The 24,057-nt window shown below is 42.6% G+C and overlaps 1 protein-coding gene across 2 annotated transcripts; it reads right to left on the bottom strand.

Annotated features, from left to right (window-relative positions):
- Positions 1-928: 928 nt before the first annotated feature.
- ptpn2a (protein tyrosine phosphatase non-receptor type 2a) lies at positions 929-21,395 on the bottom strand. Of its 2 annotated transcripts, XM_004077607.4 has the most exons (9): positions 21,152-21,395; positions 18,397-18,487; positions 18,206-18,306; positions 17,990-18,088; positions 15,458-15,595; positions 13,149-13,358; positions 7,404-7,568; positions 3,646-3,839; positions 929-2,219 (listed from the first exon to the last, which is right to left on the bottom strand). In XM_004077607.4, exons 1-9 carry the CDS (start codon positions 21,206-21,208, stop codon positions 2,033-2,035), a joined length of 1,242 nt encoding a protein of 413 aa, XP_004077655.1. In that variant the 5' UTR covers positions 21,209-21,395; the 3' UTR covers positions 929-2,032. The 2 variants fall into 2 exon arrangements, with proteins under 2 accessions (XP_004077655.1, XP_078789951.1); XM_078933825.1 differs by lacking the exon at positions 13,149-13,358 and having other exon boundaries at positions 21,152-21,390.
- Between the last annotated feature and the right edge of the window lie 2,662 nt (positions 21,396-24,057).

Here is a 24,057-nt window from a genome sequence, read left to right as displayed (position 1 = left end):
TGGTGAAATCTCCTCACTCCTAAATACTCCACAGTCAACTGTCAGCTCTATCATAACAAAATGAAAAAGTTTGGGAACAACAGCAACTCAGCCACAAAGTGGTAGACCACGTAAGTGACGGAGAGGTGTCAGTAGATGCTGAAGCGCATAGAGGTTGCCGACTTTCTGCAGTCAATTGCTGGAGAGCTCCAAACTTCATGTGACCTTCAGATCAGCCCAAGTAAATCACTAAGAGAGCTTCATGGAATGGGTTTCCATGGCTGGGCAGCTGCATCCAAGCCACACATCACCAAGTGCAATGCAAAGCGTCGGATGCAGAGGTGTAAAGCACGCCGCCACTGAACTCTAGAGCAGTGGAGACGCCTTCTCCGGAGTCATGAATCCCGCTTTTCCATCTGGAAATCTGATGGACGAGTCTGGGTTTGGAGGTTGCCAGGACAACGGTACATTTCGGACTGCATTGGGCAGAGTGTGAAATTTGGTGGAGGAATTATGGTGTGGGCTTGTTTTTCAGGACTTGTTCCTTTAGTTCCAGTGAAATGAACTCTGAATGCTTCAGGATACCAAAACCTTTTGGACAATTCCATGCTTCCAACCCAGTTGGAAGCATGGAAGTGGGTTTGAAGTGGGTCCCTTCCTCTTCAAACATGACTGTGCACCAGAGCACAAAGCCAGGTCCATAAAGACATGGATGTGGATGAACTTGACTGTCCTGCACAGAGTCCTGACCTGAACCCCATAGAAAACCTTTGGGGAGGAGACTGAGAGCCAGGCCTTCTCCACCAACATCAGTGTGTGACCTCACCAATGAGCTTTTGGAGGAATGGTCCAGAATTCGTATGAATTTGACTTGAGACCAGTGAAAATGCAGGTGATCATCAGAACTGCTGTGAAGGCATTGGAATGCTGCAAACAAAGACACAATCACTTCCTTCTGTAAGGTTGCATTTAATCCAAGGTGCTTTGTTCCAACTTCTACATTAAACTATTATGGCTTTAGCCAAGTCTCTGTTATATGAAAAACAAGTTCATGGTACTAAAGAGTCTCACACACACAAACTAAAAAATAATATGACTACTATTTTGTAACATGGTTGCGAGTTGTATCAGAGATTCAAGAGATAATACATTCCACGTGATAAGAGTACAAGGCTTTATCACTGAATAGTTTGTTACCTTTAAAAAACTGTCAGCTTTGGTTTTTCTCAACAACAGAATAAACATTGGAGGGGGTATTGAACTTAGACAAACCCATCCAGTGGGTAAAAAATGAAAAGGGGCCTGGCAGCTTGTATACTGTACACAACAACCAATAGTCATATAAAAACAATAAAGACAGAAGTTGCTCATAAAGTTAAAGATAGCATTCAGGAAAAGTTTGGCAGGACAGTTCCAGAGGAGTAACTACTCACAAAAGAATCAATCTGGCCGTATTGAGTTGCCCTGCAAAATGTACATGGAAGAACAGATGGTGCTCAGGAAACCTGTAAATGTATAAATGTCTAAAAAAAAACAACAAAACTTTAAAAATAAACAATAATCCCAAAGTCGACCTCTTGGCACAGGCGTTGACCTGACATTTTTAATAGGATGGACGGCCAGCACAGATCATTTGGAAATGAAAATGTCAAACGTCCACAGAAGATCCATGCACATTTGAGGATTTCAAACAAAAAATGCAAAAACAATCCTTTCAGATTTGGTTCTGTTTTGTACTGCATCTCTAGTAAATTCCCAGAAAGACATTTTGTTATGATACAGTACATTTGTCAACAGGGAAGGGAGGAAAACCAACATGCTGGCACCAGGATCCTGAGAGGTCATCATTTTTGCTGAGATCTTGCACGTGCACACACATACACACACACACACACACGCACGCACACATTTGATCTAGTGCTTCTGCATTTTGACCTGAAGAAATAAATACCCTCAGTTCTGCTCATAATGCCATCTACATCTACATAGGAATAGTACCTAATCCCAGGTACTGGTGCAAAGGAAAAGTCAGTTTTAGCTGATCCAGATCATTTCACTGAAAGTACAGAAAACACAGCAGTCCAGCGACCACCGCTGCGCCCACACCAACATTGAGCAGCACTGGTTTCCAGGACTGCCACTTCTCTTGTTTCTTCTCTGAGTCGGTCAGTCTCTGTTTTATCTGCTGGACCTTCTGGGCCGTGCTTGCGATCCTCTCCTCTCGATGTCGCTTCCTCAAACTGAAATGATAGACACAGTTAAAACCTCAACCTCACAGGGGGGGGCTAAGGGATGATGTTCATTCACCCCAAAGCATAAAGACGCACACACAGGCTGTGTTGTGTTGTGGCGTCTGGTGCTGGTCATGCTTTAAACAGCAAAATGATAGCTTGACTACTGAAAATGTGTGAGGTTGATTGCTTAAGGTTTTCTTTAAATAATTAGAATTACCAACTAATGTGAAAGAAAATAAAAACAGTTCCTTGAAAGAACAACCCTCATCTCTGCCCTGCTGGATGCCCCCATCAGAATCATGTGACTGTGCTACAAGTCTGCCTGTTAATAAGAGCAAAATAAAGTTTCAAACCAAAGCCTCCAGGATATTTTCTAATGACTAGAAAATGTCTTACATTGAATATTTAAGTGTACAGGCAATTGCTGGTTTCAGAGGGATAAAGTACGGTGGCCTTGAAGATCAAATCACATCGACAAATCACTCAATGCAAAAGGATCAAAATTTAAAAAGAAAAAAAAGAAACATGTAACATTTTAGAAAACAAAAAAATCCAGAAACCAAAAATAATTTGAAAACAAAAGCAATTTCAAAGGAAATGTTAAAAAATATTTAAAAAATAAAGAAACTGGAAAAAATAGGTACAAAGGGACACCGACCACTGGATGAGGAGGTTTGAAGAGGGGAAGCAGGAGGACGTTTTAGCTGAAGTGTGGTAAAGAGTTGATCAGTCACAACTTTTGCAGTGGCTGTGGTCAGAAAGTAAAGAAATATCTTCCTTTGCATGACAATATGTTGTGTAGGACGATTTTGTCATGCAAAATAACTTTCTGTTGAAAAGCTGCAACAAACGTCATCATCCAGTCAGTGGTGTTCTCCAATACTTATTTTGTTTCTGCTTCTTAACATTTCATTTTTGATTTCTGAAACGTTTCCTTTTCATTTCGTTTCATTTTTGTGGAATTTTGGTTGGATTTTTAAAATACAATGTTTTTTATGATTTGTTTTGCTTTTTTAATTGTCATTGTGATCTTTAAAATGTTTCAGTGTTTGTGGATGTGATTTGCACTTCAGGGCCACCGTAGTGGCGAGTCAGGACAAAGATCTGATTAAAGAGAAGCCATTTACAATCATGGTTCTTCATCACTAAAACAAACATTTCATCAGGTTAGGGGGGGTTTGTGTGCATAAGTCATAATGTCCTTCATCCTTTTTGATTCCCAGCTTTGCTCTGATCTTAAACCTGGTTTAATCCTTTCACAGGGAAGGAAATTATGGAAGGGCAGTAAAATGAACTACACTTGAGATTCAAATAGTCTGGCAAGCCTTTGTTTGAACTCTAAAGTCCATCCTTTTGACTGAAAAGCTGAGAGATGCACTGAAGAAAGCCACGTTTCCTGATCCCTGCACTGCAAAAGACTGGAGCTACTTACAGCACATCCCCATCTGCTGGATGGTGATCTTGGCCTTCAGACTTGCTTGTTGAAAAACGGTCTCCTGTGTCTGTCAGTGAGCCCAGACATGGTCCATTGGGTCTGTTGTCGTTGAGGTTAGGTCGTGGAGGAGGTGGTGGAGGGGCCAGCTCTGGCTTCAGCTCTTTTTTCAAAAAGTTTTTGAGCATGGATTCCTGTGAGGGGCAATGGAACCAAAAACAAAAGCAGTTCAAATCAAAGCAACTGAAACCAAATCGGCTGCTGATCATCTTCACCGTGACCATCCTCACACTGGCATGCCTTTATTGGCAGTTACTGACATGCACGTGTTCTTAACCAGCTCATTGGCTTTGTGGTGGAGCGATTTGCAGGGTCGTGAGTTCAAATCCAGGCCGGGTCATACCAAAGACTCTAAAAATGGCCTCCCTGCTCGACACTCAGCATTAAGGGGTTGGATTGGGGGGTTAAGCCACCAAATGGTTCCCGAGCGCGACTGTGTCTGCAGCTCACCCCACTCAAATGCAGAGAGGCGTGTGACAGATAATGAGACTTCAACTTTAAGGCACGACAAAGTCAAGACGTTTGCTGCTGCCTCCCATCGCATGCATGAACAGGCCCTGCCCACTTACTGCATTTATGATGCTGGAACTTTGTACAGGTCTTGATACTGATCTCTAACCTGAATGTATGGCTTTCCAACTGAACTAGCTGGCAAAGTCTGCACAGTGGGTCTTAAACAAAAAATGGAACCACTTAGAGCTAGCTGAGTGACTGTGGAACCATGAACTGGACCCATTCTCGGTTTTCTCTGCGGGTTGACATTTGACCGTTTGCTTGATCTGATTGGAACTGAGGTTTTAGTTAGTCACAGTCTTTCCTAGGATTCTAGACTTGAGCAAATTCCAGCCTCTCCTTCTGGAAAAAAGCATTTGTTTTCTTGGTGGAATTCCAATGAAACAAATTTGAACTTCAAACCAGTTTAACAAACTGACAGGTCAGCCTTAATTAAGCCGATTTTCTACTTTAGAGTCTTTAAAAAACAGTTTGTCATGGCCCTCTAAGTCTTTGATGAATAAATATCATAATTTTATGATTCTTGCTTTCCATAAAAGTGCTTTCCATAAAAGTGAAAAATCTGGTTAATTTAGCTTAAAATTAATTTTACCTGCAAATAAATTGAACAGCAGATTGTACAAACACTTTAATCTGGAGTGCAAAAATTACCGTAATTTCCGGATTATAGAGCGCACCCGATTACAAGCCGCACCCATTCATTTTCACGTATTAAGCTTGCTTCTTACATATATAAGCCGCGTCAGTGTACAAGCCGCATACATTATGCAACATCGTCAGCCTGACAAAGAACGTCCCGACTCCCAGATTGGGTGCAAATGTGGGAGGAGTCTGCCTTGCGTCAGCTCATGAACTTGAATACGCCAGCATCTGCCAAACAGCATGGATGTCACTTCTGTTCACAAGTTCCTCAGTTGTTTTTTTTTTGTTGTTTTTTTTACTTATTGACAATTGAGGTATCATACATAAAATTACAAACAGTAACCATATAATCAACATTACATCCCTCAGTTATGATGAGGAAATTTACATCCGCGATTCCCCATTTCCCATGAGTCTTAGGGGCTAAAGGCGGGGCCAACGCCCGGTGTCGCCACACTATTGTACGTGTTTAAGAATGAGCAAGGAGCAGCGGTGGATGGAGGGGCGTATGGGAACAGCTCTCCTTCCGCTTGTGTCGCGGCAGCATTATGGAAGTACAAGGGCTGGTTAAAAAAAAACACACCAGTAAAATAAAGCAGCGGCGACTGAAAAGCGCGCGCCTCAGCGCGGCGCGTGCGTCAGAAGTTTCCTTCCACAACAAACACTGTTGCTCCGCGGACCCCTATGCTCTCTCCCATCTTCTCCGACACCCCTGGCCAGGGCGGCTCCAGGGAGGAGCGCTTCGTCCCCATTGCGCAGGTGGACGGAGCGAATCGTGTCTGTGCGGAGCAATCGGACTTAATACTGTACGTTTTGTGGATGAGGGGAGGATGTGTCGTTACGTGTGGGACCCTTCAGACTGCCATCGGTCCTGCAGCTCTATGTGAACGAGCAGCAGGAGGACATCTCTCCAGCTCACACGGGGGCTGTGGGCGGTGTGAGCTTTTCAAAGTAAAATTCCGCTCAGTACTTAGAAACCGTTAAAACGATCACGTCAATTTGTGTTTCCAGTCGTGTCCCGACAAAATAAAGGCTGATGTTATTCCCACATATTTACGTGCAGCCAAGCTGCAGATTGCAGCTTTTCCGTCAGCCAAAGCCGTTGGTGATGGTGGATTTTTTCACGCTGCTTTTAACGATTGCTTTTAACTTGAAAGCTGTGTCATACTGTAGTGGCGATCACGTGCACGTTGGGTCTAATAGCACCAAAGGATTCTGGGATAGGGCTGGGCATGCGTGTTTCTTTTTGTTGATCCATGACTGAAGTGTCTAAGACCTGAAGTCAACTCCATGCTGTTTGGCTGCTTAAAGTTGCGTCCAAACATAAATGACTTGTTGCTTGGAGTTGAGTGAGCATTCAACCCATGCTCTGAAACTGAAAATACGTTCATGGCGGCCGCCAAATAAATCCGTAAATAAGCAGAGTCACTGAATAAGCCGCAGGACTGTAAGCGCAGGACAAAAGTAGCGGCTTATAGTCCGGAAATTGCGGTATTGCTTTGTTTGAAACTTAAGTGCAAAATAATAAAGTTTTTACCTGATGTGCAGAATAAATGGTTGCTCATAGAAATAAACTTTTCAGAAACATAGGCATTCAAGCATTTTACAAACCAGAATGACAAAAAGAAATAAACCACCACAATTACATTTTGTTTATGTTTTAAACTGTTTTTAACTGGTTTGGATCAATGGGACATTTTTCCTGACACCAAGTAGCTTCTCTGCTTTCTGACAGGTTATCTCTATCAATGCTAGTGCAGGGCGCTGACAGCTATTTCCATGTCAGCCCCGCAGTCAGCCCCAGAATGAGCGCTATAGCGCTACCAAAGACGGCAGCTTCATATTCTTTCCACACGTGGCGGTGGTGAATTTTTAAAGAGCTTGTGAGATTTGTGGTGTTAAAGCTTGACCTTTTTTCCCTCTTTGTGACACTTCTGTCGAACAGATTTTGGAAACCGCGAGTGAGTCGTTGGTCTCAGACACGGTAAAACTAGCCCACACGGCTGAGTGCTGCGCCATGTCGCAGACAGAGCTCCCTGGTGCAGGCGCTGAGACGTGACGTCAATTTCGCGGGTTAAACGCTACAGAAGCTTGCAGGATGGGCGTGGTGAACAGACAAGTTGTACGTACCCGTGCTGACAAGCAAATGCAGAGTGGTGAGAAAGCGACGGCAGTTAAAGTTTTTAGTTATCGGTCCATTTTAGCTTTATTTTTTTTTCTCATTGTAATTATCGGCAAGACGTCACACTGTCCACTATAATTATCGGTAACCGATTATATCGTGCAACCCTAATTATATTTGTGTCTCTTACAATTCAGGGCCTACTGACAACAGTACTGTCCCATTCTCAAGACCAGGGGGCGGTGCTATGGAACACCTCTGCAGGGGCCAGCTGCCAGTGTCTGGGGAAGGCAGCAGCTGACAAAAGAGCCACATGAACTCTGGCGCATCCCAAATGCTGTGAGAAGGCCCTTAGCGTCCTTCCAGCACGTCACTCAGGTTTACCACTAACTAAACAGCTTACGCTGTTTTTCCAGCTCACCTGTGATGTACAGTCATCCTTCAGAATGAGCTTGGCTCCCTCAATAACAGCCATGTAGGAGAAGCGGAGCTGGTCGGCAGTCTGGATCAGACCCATGCGATATTTCCTCATGTCTAGTAGCACCTTCTGAATGTCCACTGAAGACGGGTTTTTCCTCTTGTCCATCTGCAAATCAGATCAATGTGTTACTTAGTTAAAACTTTATTTTTCCAGGTAGGTCACTGAGAACAATTTCTCATTTACAACAACGACCTGAGTTTGCAGCCACAATACAACAGAATGACAATGCAATACAAGTTCCATACAAATAAAACAGGACATAATTCCACATCAGTATTTACAATAAAAAGTCTAAAGGAGGCACAAAGTTGATGCTTACAAAAAAGATGAGACCAATAAAAACATTTAAACACATCTGGATTCATCACAAACCACATCTATTAAAGATGTCAGCTAAGCAGACCAAGGTATGCAACTTCTAGGTTTTCTGCAACTGATTCCAGTCATGCGGGCAGAAAAAAAGAAGGAGGAGCAGCCCAGGGTGGAAGGAACTCTGGGTACAACCATAGTGAGAAAATCCCTAGAACGCAAACTATGAGTACTGGTAGATGTTAAGGAGGGAACTAAGGTTATATGGAGTTTTGCCAATCAGTCTTGTAAATGAAACAATAGGAACAAACCGCCTGCAAGAGTGGAGCAAAAACCATTTGACAAACTCGTATAAATCCCAGTGATGGGTATTAAAGGGAGCAGCAGAGACAAAACAAATACAAGTGTGATACAATTTATGAAGGACAGATTTTGAATCTGATCTGTAGATAATGTCACTATTTTCCAAGAAAAGTAGGACTGTCATTTTTACCAAATTATGCTTTCATTTATATAGATGGTAAACAAAGTTGGAGCCCTGACGGACCCCCCCGTGGTTGCTGGGAGTGCAGAAGATTGGTAGCCAGGCTTAAGCACAAATTGTCCACGATCAGTGATGTAACTTCAATACGATGGAGCCGGTTAAGCAACACTGAGTGGTCGACAGAATCAAAGGCTTTAGCCACGTCAACAAACACAGTCACACAACACTCCCTATCAATGGCACAGATGACGCCCTTCAGCCCTTCCAAAGTTGCTGAAATACAACTTAGACCACTTCAGAAATCGGACTGTATGGAGGTCATAATATTGTGAGTTAGAAAAAAGGAATTAGTTGTTTGTTAACCAGTTTTTCGAAGACCTCAGATAAACAGCCACTGCCACTAGGCCCAGGCTTCACCTGCCGCCACCAGGCCCAGGCTTCACCTGCCGCCACCAGGCCCAGGCTTCACCTGCCGCCACCAGGCCCAGGCTTCACCTGCCGCCACCAGGCCCAGGCTTCACCTGCCGCCACCAGGCCCAGGCTTCACCTGCCGCCACCAGGCCCAGGCTTCACCTGCCGCCACCAGGCCCAGGCTTCACCTGCCGCCACCAGGCCCAGGCTTCACCTGCCGCCACCAGGCCCAGGCTTCACCTGCCGCCACCAGGCCCAGGCTTCACCTGCCGCCACCAGGCCCAGGCTTCACTCTGTGTGGATGATTGAGCTTCTCATCCCATCTCAAGGGAGCGCCCAGCCACCCTTTGGAGGAAGCTCATTTGAGCCACTTGTATTCAAGACCTCATGCTTTAAGTCATGACCCAAAGCTTATGACCTTAGGTGAGTATTAGAACAAAGCTTGATCTGTAAATGTAGAGCTTTGGTTTCTGGCTCAGCTCTCTCTTCACCACAATGGACTAGCACAGAAACTGCATACAGCGGATGCCGTTCGAATCTAAAGGCCCGTACACACCGGGACGAATATTCGCCAGGCGTTATTCGCCACGTTTTTTGTGTTCACACCCAGGCGATTTTCGCTGACGATGAGCCGAGTGAACATGGAATTTCATTCCCTGACATTAGATGGCGCTTTATGTAAAACAGAAATACTCCTGTACAAAAGGTGGCGCTGCGCAACTTTACGCTTCTTAAAGTCGCTTTTCACTCAGAAGAAGAGAGCAAGTATTTACGCGCTTGTCAGAATAATACAAAGAAAGCATGAATATTTCAAGCACCAGTAGCTCCAACTGGTGCTTGGTTCGGGGATATTTTAGAATGTCCGTCATTATTTCTTCGCGGCTGTGTAGATGCAACTCGGCGTCTATCTTCTTCACTGGTATGTGTGCTCAGCAAGGCAGTTTTGTATTCGGGCGCCCCCAAGTTGTGTTTTACTGTAACTTCAGAGGCTCCAGACACGTGTGCAAAAGCGCCATTCTCATTGGTCGAATAGATTTCGACGCGACACGTCCAAAAAAAAAAAAAAAAAAACGAACCCGAGGCGTTTTTCTTTGACGCTTTGACGCGTGGCGTTTTTTTGCGTCTGTGTGCACACTCTCATTGGTGCCCTTTGTTTAGTCACGAGGCGTTAAACGTCGGTGAAAATCGCGCACGAAATTCGTCCCAGTGTGTACGGGCCTTAATGTTACCACTAGCACCAATATGCTTCCTGAAGCTTTGATACACAAAGGCCTGGCAGGAGGAGACTAATGTCTGATGTTCTTTATTCTCTAACAAAGATTTGGTAGCAAATGAAAGAGCCATGTTCAAATCCCAGTTTAACAAACTGTGTAGTAAAAACAATCAAACAACAAAACACAGTGAAAGCACCACCTTTGCTCAAAGAATGCCATTGCACAGCTGTAAGGTTCACTTGTATGTATGAACATCTTTCAGAGCAGCAGCCTGGGTCACACAGCACAAATGAGTACAGATTAAATACCAATAAAACACCCCCCACCAAACCAGAATAATTTCCTATGTTGAGATGTTTAAGGGTAAAGCATCAACCAATTTGGATAAATAAAGAAAGACATCAGCACAGCCAAGTCTCAATACAGTGATAAAGTGTTTCAGTAGTATGAACATAAGTCAAGCTTTCTAAAATTAAAAGTCATCTCAGGTCAAAATCGCAGCAGCTGCTGATCCTTTCAGTGCTCTGAACTAGTTCCAAACAAGGACATCCATAATCGTTTCTGAGGAGGCGATCTGCGTGGGACCTCCCTTTACGGTCAATGTTGCATGACAGCAATTGAGCTGGTCAAAGCCTGAAAGAACATCCTGCTCCGTCAGTGTGGCGTCAGATTTCTTTCAAAACTCGCATAAGAAAAACGAACCTGTAGCGCTGGAGTAAAATGTTTTTTTGTGTGTTTTTACACTGTATTGTGTTCTGGATATTGACTGGCTGTAGATCATTGTCAATCGATCTCCTCTATGCTGTGTCTCCTGCACAGAATGTGTTCAGTTTGTCAAATGTGCATACGTATTCAATCCTGATCAGACCTTTGTTATCAATCCATAATACGCAGGACTCTTCTTTGAAAATTTGAGTTTCAAATTCTCATTGGGGGTCCCATATATGGTCTTTCAACGTCTAACAATCCATCAATCCAAGAAGACTTTATGTTTGGAGGAAGTACTTAAGATTATAACACAATTTAATATTTTTAGTCTTTTAATTATCGATCAACTGGTTTCAATTAAAAGTGAAAGAAAGGAAGAATATAGCAATGTAGCAGAAGAGGACAAATAAAAACTTTATTTTTACATTTTTCGTTCTTATATAACTGCTATTCGTTATTTTGCTTTTTTCATTTTATTTCCCAGCTAATGACTAATCCGCGATGATCCAGTATAAACTGAGGGAAGTGACTTTAACAAAAAAGTAACAAACAAAATAGAAAAGAAGTGTAGTCTGCTCCCGCACTTAACTAGCGAAGTGGACCGGCGGAGCGCGGATTTACAGCTTTGTGTTTGATGGGAGGGGGGGGGGGTACATGAGCGGTATATGTGGGAGATTTAAGACTGCGATCCGTCCCGCAGCTCAAGGGGTACAAGCAACCAAAATCAGAACCGGGTCTAAGTGTGTGTCTGAGCTGAGCACAGCTCGGATCGTCAGCAGACACAGCGGTTTGAGCTTCAAAGCAGAAATGTCGCTCAGTCCTTAGAAAACATTCAAACAATGACGTGGATTTGTGTTTCCAGTCGTGTCCCGACTAAATAAAGGCTGATGTTATTCACAGCATGCAGTGCCACCCAAAGCTAATGTTGTTAGCCCGTGTTAGCATACTGCTAATCCTGGCTACGTTCAGAAAAAGCACTGACCACACGGATTAAAATTCAAATGATGAGCGAACAGGTGTTTCATAATAACCGTAACATTATTAAAAGCACGTTTAGAAGATCATCTCGTATTTTACAGAGCTGACATGTCAATGTATATAGCCGCTCGGCGCTGTTTAACATTGTTTTGTATTGAATTGTTACATTCAATAAAGTTTGAAAAAAAAAGCCGCTCGGCGGAGTTTATATCCTTCCGGTTTTCAAACCCTACTGCGCATGTGCGAATGATTTATTCCGACGGAAAGTGTGACCTTAGTGAACGTTTTTATATTCTGAAAACATTTTTCTGGGCCCATCTACACGGTTGGATTCTAATCCGACCATTGATCCCATCAAGATATTTTGTACATGTAACCGCGGCTTATGGCGTCGACTCGCAACGTGGCGGGGGCGTGGCATCACGATGGTGGTCTCTCCATCGGGATGTCAGTCACCCATCACGATGGACGAAGATATCGTCCATCGGCACAACCCTACTGCACGCACTCTCTCCTCCCTGAGGGGCAGTGGGGGTGCGCATTCATGTTGTGTGTTACGGAGGAAGGAGAACAATTATAAAAGAAGGCTTCCCCCAGAATAAATGCTATCAACTCTTTATTAACCCGTCCGAGCAGGGAAGTGAACCCTGAAGGAGGATCCGCCTTCGGCCCTGGAGAAGGTCTCCTCCGCGCTTGTGACCACGGTCGGAAAGGGAAAAAAAAACATCGCGGGAGAGGTTGAACACCATGCTCGGCCATTTTGCTGGAAATTTTTTCAAAAACCGCCCGGTTGTGATAAGAGTCCACAACAAAACAACAAAAGGCACACGTAACAAAGCGTCCTCCCTTCTCCTCAAACACGGTTATTAATCCGGCTGCTCTGCTCAGAGACACAGTTCGCTTGGTCCACCGGCACCCGAGTCCAGACCGTGCAGCGTCCAGACATCTCGGGGCACAAAGCGCTTCTCTCCCGCACCCCCCTCGTGAGGGGTGTAAGAGAGGGGATAGGTGAAGAACCAGCGGGGCGAGGGCGGGGCGAGGGCGGGGCGAGGCCGGAGCGGCGCTTAGCACCAGGCGTCTGCAGAGCAGTTGGTCGGTCCTGTTTGAGCTCCAAAGCTTTCTCTGGAGCGAAACACCGTCTATGCATGACGGTAAACCAGAGCAGTAGTGACACACGATCGGAATGAACAGTTACATGAACAACGATCGGATCAACAATCGGCATAACCCACCTATCTCGATTGGAAACAAATTTTGATCCGGACGAGTCTGATCGGGGCAGAGTCTTCTGAACGGCGTGTTTACATGACACATTTTCCTTCCGATCAGGCGTTCTTTCCGATTACTTTTGTCCATGTAAACACAGATGGTGACGTACGGGTCGGATTCATATGACCTGGCTGTTCAGACGGCAGTGGCATTTCAAAAGATCGGATACGTTTTGGATTCAGGACCACATACCCTTGGATTCAGGACCACATGTCCAAGTGGCCTGAATTGGGTCGTTTCAGCCTGCAGTGTGGACGTAGCCTTAAACTCAAATTTTAGTTAGCCAAGTGTCCCTCTTTTTTTTTTTCTTACCAGGACAAGGCAGGTATCCACCAAGGCGAACGTCCCGGAGCGTCCGATTCCTGCGCTACAGTGCACCACTGGGGGCCCATGATCCGTGCTCAGAGAGCCCGATTCCCGCACTTTAAACAGGAAGTTGAGGAAAGAGGCGGGAGATTCGGGCACCCCAAAGTCAGGCCATGTGGTGTAGTGAAAGTGATAGATTTCTCTCCGCTCCATAGTCTACAGGAAAAAAAAGGAAAAAACAGGCATGACTGAAGAAACGTATTGACAATGTTGCAATATAATGTTGATTTGGAAAGAAAAATTGAAATCTACTAAATCAGTTCTCACACAGACTGGCCCTTACACATGCACACATGCACGCACGCACGCACACATTACAACAAACATGGGTCTTTCGTATGAAGGGTCTTTGAAGTTGTCTAGCATAAGCCTGCTTCAAACTTTACAAATAACATTTCTGATTTTCTTCAAAATCCTTCAACTTGTAACATTTATTAATTTTATAGAACTTCATAAAAAACAAAACTTAAAAAGCATCTCATATATGGAGTTGATTAGAGGACTCGTGCTTGCATTTGGAAGATTTCGCTGTGAACAGACAACATGCGGTCAAAGGAGCTTTCCATGCAGGTGAAAGGAGCCATCATTAAGCTGAGAAGACAAAAAAAACATGCCAGAAATTGCTACAGTAAAAGTAGATACAGAGGATACACTGCAAGATGCAAGCCACCCAAAAGCCTCAAGAATAGGAAGGCTAGATTGGACTTTGGTAAAAAGCATCTCCAAAAGCCAGCACAGTTCTGGAAAAACATTCTTTGGACAGATGAAACCAAAATCAACCTCTACCAGAATGATAGCAAGAGAAAAGTATGGAGAAGGCGTGGAGAAGCTCATGATCCAAAGCACACTACATCATCAGTAAAACACTGTGGAGGCAGTGTGATGGTCTGGGCGTGCAAGGCTGCTAGTGGCACTGGGACACTAGTGTTTATTGATGACGTGACACAGGACAGAAGCAGCCCAATGAATCCTGAGGTATTCAGAGACATACTGTCTGCACAGATCCAGGTGAATGCAGCCAAACTGATTGGGCGGCGTTTCATTATACAGATGGACAACGACCCAAAACATACAGCCAAAGCAACTCAGGAGTTTATTAAAGCAAAGAAGTGGAATATTCTTGAATGGCCAAGTCGGTCACCTGATCTTAACCCAATTGAGCAGCATTTCACTTGTTGAAGACTAAACTTCAGACAGAAAGGCCACAAACAAACAGCAACTGAAAGCCACTGCAGTAAAGGCCTGGCAGAGCATTCAGAAGGAGAAAACCCAACATCTGGTGATGTGCATGAGTTCAAGACTTCAGGCTGTCATTGCCAACAAAGGCTTTTCAGCCAAATATTAGTAATGACCATTTTGTTTTCAGTTATTTCATTTGTCCAATTACTTACGAGCCCATGAAATGAAGGGATTGTGTTTAAAAAATGCTTAAGTTTTTCACATTTTTCTGCAATCTTTTTGTTTAACCCATGGAATAAAAGCTAAAAGTCTGCACTTCAAGGCCATCTGAGTTGTTTTATTTAAAATTCACTGTGGAAATGTACAGAAACAAAATTAGAAAGAATGCGTCTCTGTCCAAATATTTATGGTCCTGACTGTATATCCATACACATATATAAATATATACATATACATGTATTCAAACATGAACACAGACGTGTTCTGTTCACAGATGCTTTTGTAGAACTCGTCAAAATAAATAAAACCGATTTGTGAACATTCGTGCTCTCCATAATGAGGTCAAGAAAAACTTTGCAGCTCCTCCCACACGTGGCAGGAGCATCAGGCAAATAAACACTTTTGGACACACCTCATGCAGCAACTGTGACGTATGTTCAAACACGACAAATATGAATTTGTGGCGCGAATTGCGTTGGGTGTGAACAGAGAATTGTTTGTAATAATGCGTGGGGGGTGGGATTCCCGAACTGCGGCTAGTGATCCCCAGAGATCACGGATCATCGGTGATCCATTGCACCCCAAGCCTTTACAAAAGTCTTTAGGGACAACTGGATGGGATATTGGAGGAGGGAGACGTAAATGTGCTGAGTCCGCATTTCAGTTTACTCGTCAGTCCACACCAAACACAGACAGGAGGCTTATGCTGCCATTCAAGTGACACAGAGGGAGTTCTGCCAAGCAAACATAATTTATCGTCTCCCTCATCACTGCTTGAAATAGAAACAAAGAAAATCCCCTAACAAAGCACGACTTCTGACTGGAGAAGAGCTCTGTTGTTTCAACCTGGTGCTCACCTTTGTGTTGTGCAGTTCCAGAACCCTGACAGTAAAATAGGATTGGTCCTCCTCTGAAAGCAGTTTCACAACAAAGCCGGTGTCTGTGAACGACATCTGGGACTCTTCTTTGGTGGGCCAGTACTGGGCACACTTTTCCTGTTAAGACACAACATGACTGCCTCACTCTAGAGCATTCTTTAGTGTGCTAAATGTAATAGATTATCATATATATGGATATAGTTTACTCCGAAAGGCTTAAGAAAAGCATGATACAGACCATTTAAATTAAATATTAGACTTATAGTGGTTAGTTTACATTATTTTACATATGCATGCTCCTGTAGTAGGGCTGCACGATATGAGGAAAATCTGCAATTTGCGATTTTAATGATCAATATTGCGATGACGATATAACTTGCCAGTAGCGGTTTTAGGCATGGGCAATACGGGCAATTCCCTTGGGCGCAAATTTCAATGGGGGGTGGTATCCCCGTGCTTGGAAGAAAAGAAAAATTGCGCCACTATTGGTTTTCTATTATTTCAGACATTGGAACGGCCTGAAACCAGCGAATGGCGCCCCTGCAGCTGCACACGCTCCTGTCTCAGAGAAAGAAAAGGGGAGGGGTAGTGGGTGCAGGCTGCGAGGAGCGCAGCCTTGACAACGCAACACCTGGATCATTGCGTGCCGTTGCATCACTGATCTCATGTTAATGTCATTATTTACTAACTATCGTAGATATTTCTATGCCGTGTCTTTTCTGTGGTTTAGTTGGTGTCAGTATTTAACAGAAAGACAGTAGGTAAGGCAGGAAAACAGCTGCGCTTTTTGAGATCATAAAGAAACAATTATTTGTTTATGAATGTTTTAAGGTTTTTTGGAGGATTTTTACTGTTGGTGTTGCACAAAATTAGAAAAATTCCAAATAATTTTTGGAGTAATCCCACTGATGAGTTCTATGATTTAGTATTTAATATTTTAAGACCTGAAAATTATATTTACAATAACAGGTTTTTTAAAAAAAGTCAGATCCCTCTGATCCATTTCACAAACACACACAGGACATCACAAACCAAGAAATGAACGTCTTGATAAAAATGATGCCAGGAGTCAAGCGCTAAAAAAATAAACAAAAGAGCAAAGTAAACGGAATGATTTGATTTGTTTCTTATTATTAAAATGTTCAGGCTGTTTGATTTCTTCTGCATCATGATCATATTTGTATAATTTTGACAGAAGATATTTTTATGGAGAGCAAAATACCAAACATTATTTAAGGTCTAACTTGATTTATTCTGGATTAATATTCCTGTCAGTTTTTATTCATATTTATGCTTGTTACGTGCCGAGTCTTTTGGGGTGGATGAGCTTTCTTCTTGTTTTGGGTTATTAATTATGTTAATTGAACGCGGTGGTATCTGGGGGGGCGATCGGCCCATCTCCTTTCTTCTAGGTTGGACGTCATTGCCTCGTCGTCCTGGTTGGCCTGTCACTCCATCTACAGCGTCGGCCCCGCCCCTCTGCACTGGAGGCACGGACACATAAGCTGACGTGGCCCAAGCACCAGGGCGGCTGACTCTTCAGCTCGCCCTGGTGCTTGGGCCAACCAGTTTTAAAGGTTTAGCTTTAGTGTGTTCAATAAATGTTTATCTTGTTCGACCTAAAGTGTGTCTTGAATTGAGGCCCCCTGCGCGACTGAGTTTGACACCCCTGTAGCATGAGTTCTAAAATTCATACCTCTTGTGTAAAATGTTAAATAAAGAGCGACAAAAGGATGTTGTCAAATTTGTACGTGTGCGAGGGGGGGGGGGTTACCCGCCCAGGGAGTAAGTTAGTGTAGACCCGCCACTGTCACTTGCGATTTATGAACAAATGAGTCACTAGAACTTAAATAACATTCCAAATGCCCATCATCTACAGAGGAGGCGAACATCTGACATAAAAGAGCTCCATCTGATTGGTCGAATGCATAAAGGGATTTATTTGATTCGTTAAATACGTCAAGCTGCCATAAGATTGTTTTACCACATTTAAAGTAACCATTTACTGCAATTTCGCCGTCTTTTGCGATATGCATATTGCACAGCTTGATATCGCGATAACGATAAATTTGCAATTTATTGTGCAGGCCTATCTGGTAGCATTTTAGAATTCACCTTTTTCCCCTGCATAAGACTAACTGCATTTCAAATAGTAAAAAAAAAAAAAAAAGGTTCTCTTTTTTAGAAAATTACTTCACTTAGTTTAATTTGCTTTAGGAAAAAGTAAAGATTTAAAAATCCAATCCCTCCTTCAAATTCAAGTGATCATAAACGTCCCTGTTAGATATCACTGTCGTGGTGGATGACTTTTCACTGGGACGGAGCTGCCAATTTTTTTGTTGCCTTTTAAAATGTTTTGTGTAAAGATGAGTTGTTGTTTGAAACATCTGGTCATAGTGTGAAAACTACCAAGGTCAAAACATCCAGAATGTTTTGGGTTTCCTGAAACATTTTAGTGCGGAGGCAACTCAAGAAAAACCAATGAGCATCAAGACGCTGAAGTGAACTCACAGATCCTTTCTCTATCACTCTGTTGAGCATGATGACAGCTTTGGAGCGTTGCTCCCAAATCATCAGCCAAAAATGGCCACAAGTGTAACACAAAGGCCCCTGTCAAAACAAAAAAACAACAAATAAAACAAACCATACGTTAACAACATTACAATGCATTTGATGCAAGCAGGAAAAAGCGAGCAGTAAGCCCTAAATATTCAGAACTCTTCATACCTGAGACAGGATGTAAGATCTTTGGGCTTCTTCTTCTGTGACTAAACTTGCATTGATGTAGTCATTTTCTGAGTCTTTAAGTGTCACCCGACTGTGATCATCTAGAATCCGGGATCAGAGGTCACCTTCAATTAAAGTCATGCCATTACTCAGCAAACATTTCATCTTTACAGCTTGGTCCTACAACTCACAAGGGCTGACATCTCTGTAGCGGTTCAGATTTTTGTTCTCTGGGAGTTTGGCCACTTTGTATGGATGTTCACTGGCCAGGTTGCGGATCTCCTGTTGCAAAAAGGAAGATATCATTAGTTCTTTAACCATAACAAAGATGTGTACGATGTGGAGAGTAAACGCATCTGCTTCACTGAAGTGGATCCGGTAGAAATAGCAACTTGAACACCACCAATGAAAGACGTGCATCATTCAAAAACACAGTAGTCTGGATTAGGCAGAGCTGCTCAAATTTGTTTAGACCACAGGTGTGGAACCTGAAGCTCCAGAGCCTTATGCATCCTTTAGCCATCTATTGTGGGTATTTGGCTTTGGGGGAAAAGCTAATTATTCAAATAAACATTGGGTTTGTAGTTGTAGCTTATTTGTTTTAGTTAAGTTTTGTGGTAACAGGTTTAATTTATTGTTTACACACGTCATTCATTTTTCTAATCCGTTTGTGCCTTTCGGGGTTACAGGGCTACCAGAGTCCTGGGTGAAGGCTGGGGACATCCTGGACAGTTCGCCAGTCTGTCACAGGGCCACAATCACACACCCATTCACACCCATGGGCTATTTAGAGCAGCGTTCGAAAAAAGCTGTTATCCAGTTATCCAACCAAAAATGAACCTGATGGTTGTCCGTGTGACAACCTGGTCTTTTATTCAACATTTTGAAATTTTTCGACTATTTTTCAAGGTTCAAGTGTTAGTTTTTGGCAACCTCTGAATTGCAGCAAATTCTTTCCACCGACAAACGAAGTGCGTGCATGCTAGCGAATCCGTTCTGTTTCTACATGTGCACTATACATAATAAAACACATTCATAAAACACTATAACTTTCACTCATAACAGAACAGACTGACATGAGCTGGAAAAAAAAAAACATTTTTCCATGGGATTGATATGATATTCTAAATTTTAACAACAGTCTTTGTATTTTCTATTCTTTAATCAACAATTATCAAAACCAAAGAAAAAAAAAGAACCAATATATTTAAATCTGTGTAAAGATACTAGTTATAAAGATATTAATTTCAAGTTTTTGGCAATACTTTGCGTAACCAGATGCTTCAATATTTAGTAAAATGTTTGTTTTTAATATTTAAAGAGTTTTTTAAATGTCCATCATAAGAGGCAGTTGGTATAAGATGTATAGAATAAATAAAGATGTAGGTACTGACATCTGAGTAGGTTTCGTTGCTATTGAATATTAGCATCGAAGGACAACCAAAAATTGGGGAGAACAACCAAATATTACTTGCCAGATTTTTTTTACCTCATTTCTAACGCTGTAGAGTAACCACTTCACCTATGAAAAGCATGGTTTTGGACGTGTTGACTTATTTTAATTGAAATTTTGATTCCACACCAATGCTGACATTTTTATATTTGACAATAGACAGAGTGAAATGATAACAGCACACCAACGTTATAATGATGAAAAATGCCATGTCTGATGAGAATTTTGGGGATTTTTAATTCAAGTAAATCTGCTGCAGCAGGAGGACATTATTTTGACACGCTGTATTTTATTTGGAAAGGAACTTGTATGTGATGCTGTCAAAAATAAAAAAAGTTAAAATAAGAAAAAACCTAACTGTTATAAATCAATTATTATAGATGTCTAAAAGCTAAATTTTATGAATGAACAGCCACAAAACACAAATAAAGTGCATTTTTCTAAACATTGGGGGGGATTTGGCGGCGGTCTGTAAAAAACTGGACCAAATGTGTCTTTTAGGCTTAAAAGTTGCAGACCCCTGGTTTAAACAATCAGTTGTAGGAGTAATAATGGTTTATGTTACTCAAGCATTATTGGAGTGTACTGTAGGAGGAGGGGGGGTCTAAGGGCAGAGATGCCCAGTTATTTTAGTCTGTTTAGCTCAGCTTTCATCAGCTATTGTATTTTAAAACAGATTTGATGTATTGTACAATGAGTGAAGCCAGTTAAGACAACTGTGTTGTAATATTGGGCTATTTAAATAAGACTGAATTGAATTTAATTGAATTTATGTTACACCTACTATGCACAAGAGTTATTTAAATTATGTGGAAAATAGTCTAGAAACGCAGTTCTAGTAGTAAATGAAAAAACAGACAATAAAATTACTTTTATTTAAACAGCTCGAACACATTTGCTAATTGAAACCCATCAAATTCAATAGTAAAAACTCAAGCGTCCACGTGAAAACAGTCGATTTTAGTGTAAGAAGAATTATTGGTTTGACAGAACAGTTTCCTGGAACTGCTCAGCGCTGGAAGAACGATCAGCTGTAAAATCTGTCCAGGATCTCTGACGTGTTTCACTTCCTTCCGAGTTACCAGATCATCAGAAATGTCTAGGGCACAAAACCATAAAAAATAAAACAATTGGTACTGTGCTCGGTTTGCAGCACCACAGCTGGCGCTGAACGGCACGCGCTTTCTGTAAAAGTTCTAATGAGTTCTGAGAAACTGCAGTTGACGTCCGCGAGCGTCATCCAGCCTGAGCTCGCACGCGCAACTGCTACGGAAGTCAGTCACAGACTTAGTTTAAGGCAGTTTGCTAGGCTCGCGTGGCCGCTTCAAAGCCCCACTAAGGCGGCCAGAAACGCCAGAAAACACCGAGAGCACGAGGACGAACGCGTCCAAACCCTCGGGTTGTGACAGAAGGAGAAAGACACGCGCATAGAAAGAAAGAATCAGGTTAGCTTAACAAGCTAGCTTCGAGTCGACACAGGAGGCCCGACTTACATTGTAAAGGTTTTGCCATCCCGCCGATGAATCGATATCTTGAAACTCTTCCTCCATTTTGAAGAAGAAAAAAAAAATCAAAACCAAGAAACCAGCAAGGCAGTCGCAGGCTGTTCAGCGCCTCATGTTGCTCCGGTAGCCATCTGCTCGGCGGTATGTGTGTGACCCTGGAAGCCCTCCGGGAGTGTGACGCGCGCGGACCGACTTGGGTTGCCAGTTTTTGAAGCACTTTTACACATACGGTTCCGCTTCCGCTCACCTCCACCAGCACACGGCTGCGCTGCCGTTCACACTGGGAACAGTTACTTTGGGCCTTATACTAAACATGTGCGTTTATATAAATAACAGCAGATAATGTATTAAGATTCAAAAGATTCAAGATTTGTTTCATTGTCAATCCACACGTAGTATTTTCAGAGAAATACACAGGTGAGAGAGGTTGTTTCTCACTAGGATGACAGTGCAAAGAAAGAAGCAAGCAATAACATGACAATCAAAGAATAAAATTTGCAATACAATAAGATAAATAGACTTAAAATGAAATAGAGAGCAGCATTCAGTGTGACTGTGCGTTTGGCAGTCTTATTTGTGTGTGTGTGTGTGTGTGGGGGGGGGGGGGGGGGTAATCCTTTGGGTCTTATGCAGAGTGGAGTTTGTGAGAGCATGAATGGATGAGGAGGACAGTCCTTTCAGCCTGTGGGAAGAAGCTTTTTAGCATCCTGCTGGATCTGCAGCTGATACTCCTGAACCTCCTCCCAGATGGCATGAGGGAGAACAGTCCATGGGAGGGGTGCTGGGGGTCCCTGATGATGGAGGGTGCTCTGCGTAGTCAGCACTACTCATATGGCTCATCCAGGATCAGGAGAGGTGCACCAACGATCTTGCTTAAGATTAGGAAGTGGAATGACATCCAATATTATTAGACCTCATGTTCTTGATTTATCAGAGATAGTTACCAACAACGTTAGACTCTAGTGTCGGGGTCTGCAACTGGGAAAGAGCCTCTTGGGCTGATTTCTCTCTGATCAAAATCCTACAGGAGCCGCAGTTTTACTTCTCCTTTTAGGAAAAGATATCACAGCTCTGTATTTATGCTACTGTTGCTGTTGTGCTAAATATTAGGGGGTTAATGATTTATTTACTTAATTAATTAATCAATTTATATTCATCCAACCAAATCGATCTGTCTGAGGCACGTTGTTAATCGAATAGACTTACTATATTATTAAATAAAAATATTTCAAAATGAAATAAATTGATTTTTATCAATAATGGAAAATAAAATTTGGATTAAGGCATGGTAGTTTTGATCACTATAACTGAAAAAAGTGCACATGCCGTCATACCGGACAACACACACGTGATGGCATCAAAAAATAAAAATATTAAGTAACTAGTTTTTGTTATTATAAGGTGTGTGTGTGGGGGGGGGGGGGGTATGAATACAATCAGAAATGCATCCATTGTCTAAACCCATAAAATCCCTTTCATGGTCATGGGGTTGCTGGAGCCTATCCCAGCTACTCATGGGCAAGAGCTGAACACACCCTGGTTAGGTTGCCAATCAGTTGCGGGGCAAAAACAGGAATGAAAATTTAAACCTAATTAAGTTGATTTTCTTGTTTTGACGAGTGACCAACAAAGGATCATCCCCCTGCAACACAAGCCAAAACGCCATTTTCTCATTTTAATTTTGTAGATGTGTCGACCTTCTTTTCTCTACTCATTACGCTGTCAACCTGAATAAAAAGAGGACAAGTGCTTTAGTTTTTTCCAATTATAAACAAAGTTTTGAAGAAGCATTTTACCAAGGTTTTGCTCAGTATTTGAAATCTATGCATTCTAATGATACACAAATCCTCTTGATTTAATGTCAACAGTGATGCACATAACTTTCATTTACTGTTATGGGAGCACCTCGGCCATAAACCCATAAACTTAACTAATACAAATTAAATGAATGCTAAATATAACTTTTACTTTTAAAAATGACCATTCTTTCATTTTTATTGTGCCAGAGAGCCACAGTGGAGGGGTAAAAGAAGCTCCAGAGCCTCAGGTTGCAGATCCGTCATTTAAGCTTACAGCAAGTTATACATTTTACTGCCTCTAGAGGGAGCCACACATCAGTAAAGGCTCACTTGGAGTTCACGAATGACAAAATGCATAGGAATAAAGTTGTTTCTCAGATGAATTGACTAATAAAAATGCATTACACCTTAAATCTATTCAAAATAACAAAAAATGCATGCTTATCCCGAGAAAGTGATTTAATCTCAACATTGCAGGTAACCATATTAGTGTCATATTTATTTCACAATTATTTTGCTGTTAGCAATGCTTTTACAATCAATCAAAAGATGATTGGAGTGGGATTTTAAAGAGATCAAAGTCATTCTACCCTTCCTCTCCTCTATTCTTGACCATAATTTATCATTTAGTTCTCCATGCCTCTGTTTGGTGCAGTGCGATTCATGTATTGTCACTCTTTCCCTCTCCCCTCCTGGGGAGTGGGAGTGCTTCCAGACTCCAGTTGGTTCATCCGTGCTCCAGTTCCTGACCGTTTACCTCGCCTTTGCTCCTGCTCCTACACCTGGCTGTGGATCCTGCCTCTGGCTCATCTCTGGCTCGTCTCTGCTCTGTACCTGACTGAGTACCTCGTCTTTGCTCCTGCTCCTACACCTGGCAGTGGATCCTGCCTCTGGCTCATCTCTGGCTCGTCTCTGCTCTGTACCTGACCGAGTACCTCGTCTTTGCTCCTGCTCCTACACCTGGCTGTGGTTCCTGTCTCCGGCTCGACTCGCACCCCTGACTGTCCCCCCAACCACGGCTGGATGAAGCTCGTCTGCTGGACTTTAAATGTGTAGTTGTAGATTTAGATAAGTAAATTCTTCTCTATGAGTTCT

Source organism: Oryzias latipes, chromosome 16 (assembly GCF_053564925.1).
Source record: "Oryzias latipes strain Hd-rR chromosome 16, Olatipes_Hd-rR_3.1".
Lineage (NCBI taxonomy): Eukaryota > Metazoa > Chordata > Actinopteri > Beloniformes > Adrianichthyidae > Oryzias > Oryzias latipes.
Note: the sequence above shows the minus strand (reverse complement) of the source record. Positions and strands in the feature narration are given on the sequence as shown.

Coding starts and splice junctions, on each gene's coding strand:
- ptpn2a (XM_004077607.4), bottom strand. CDS start 21,208: ATGGAGGAAGAGTTTCAAGATATCGATTCATCGGCGGGATGGCAAAAC. Junction 18,488..21,151: donor GATGGCAAAACCTTTACAAT/GTAAGTCGGGCC, acceptor TTTTTGCAACAG/GAGATCCGCAACCTGGCCAG. Junction 18,307..18,396: donor CTACAGAGATGTCAGCCCTT/GTGAGTTGTAGG, acceptor CCCGGATTCTAG/ATGATCACAGTCGGGTGACA.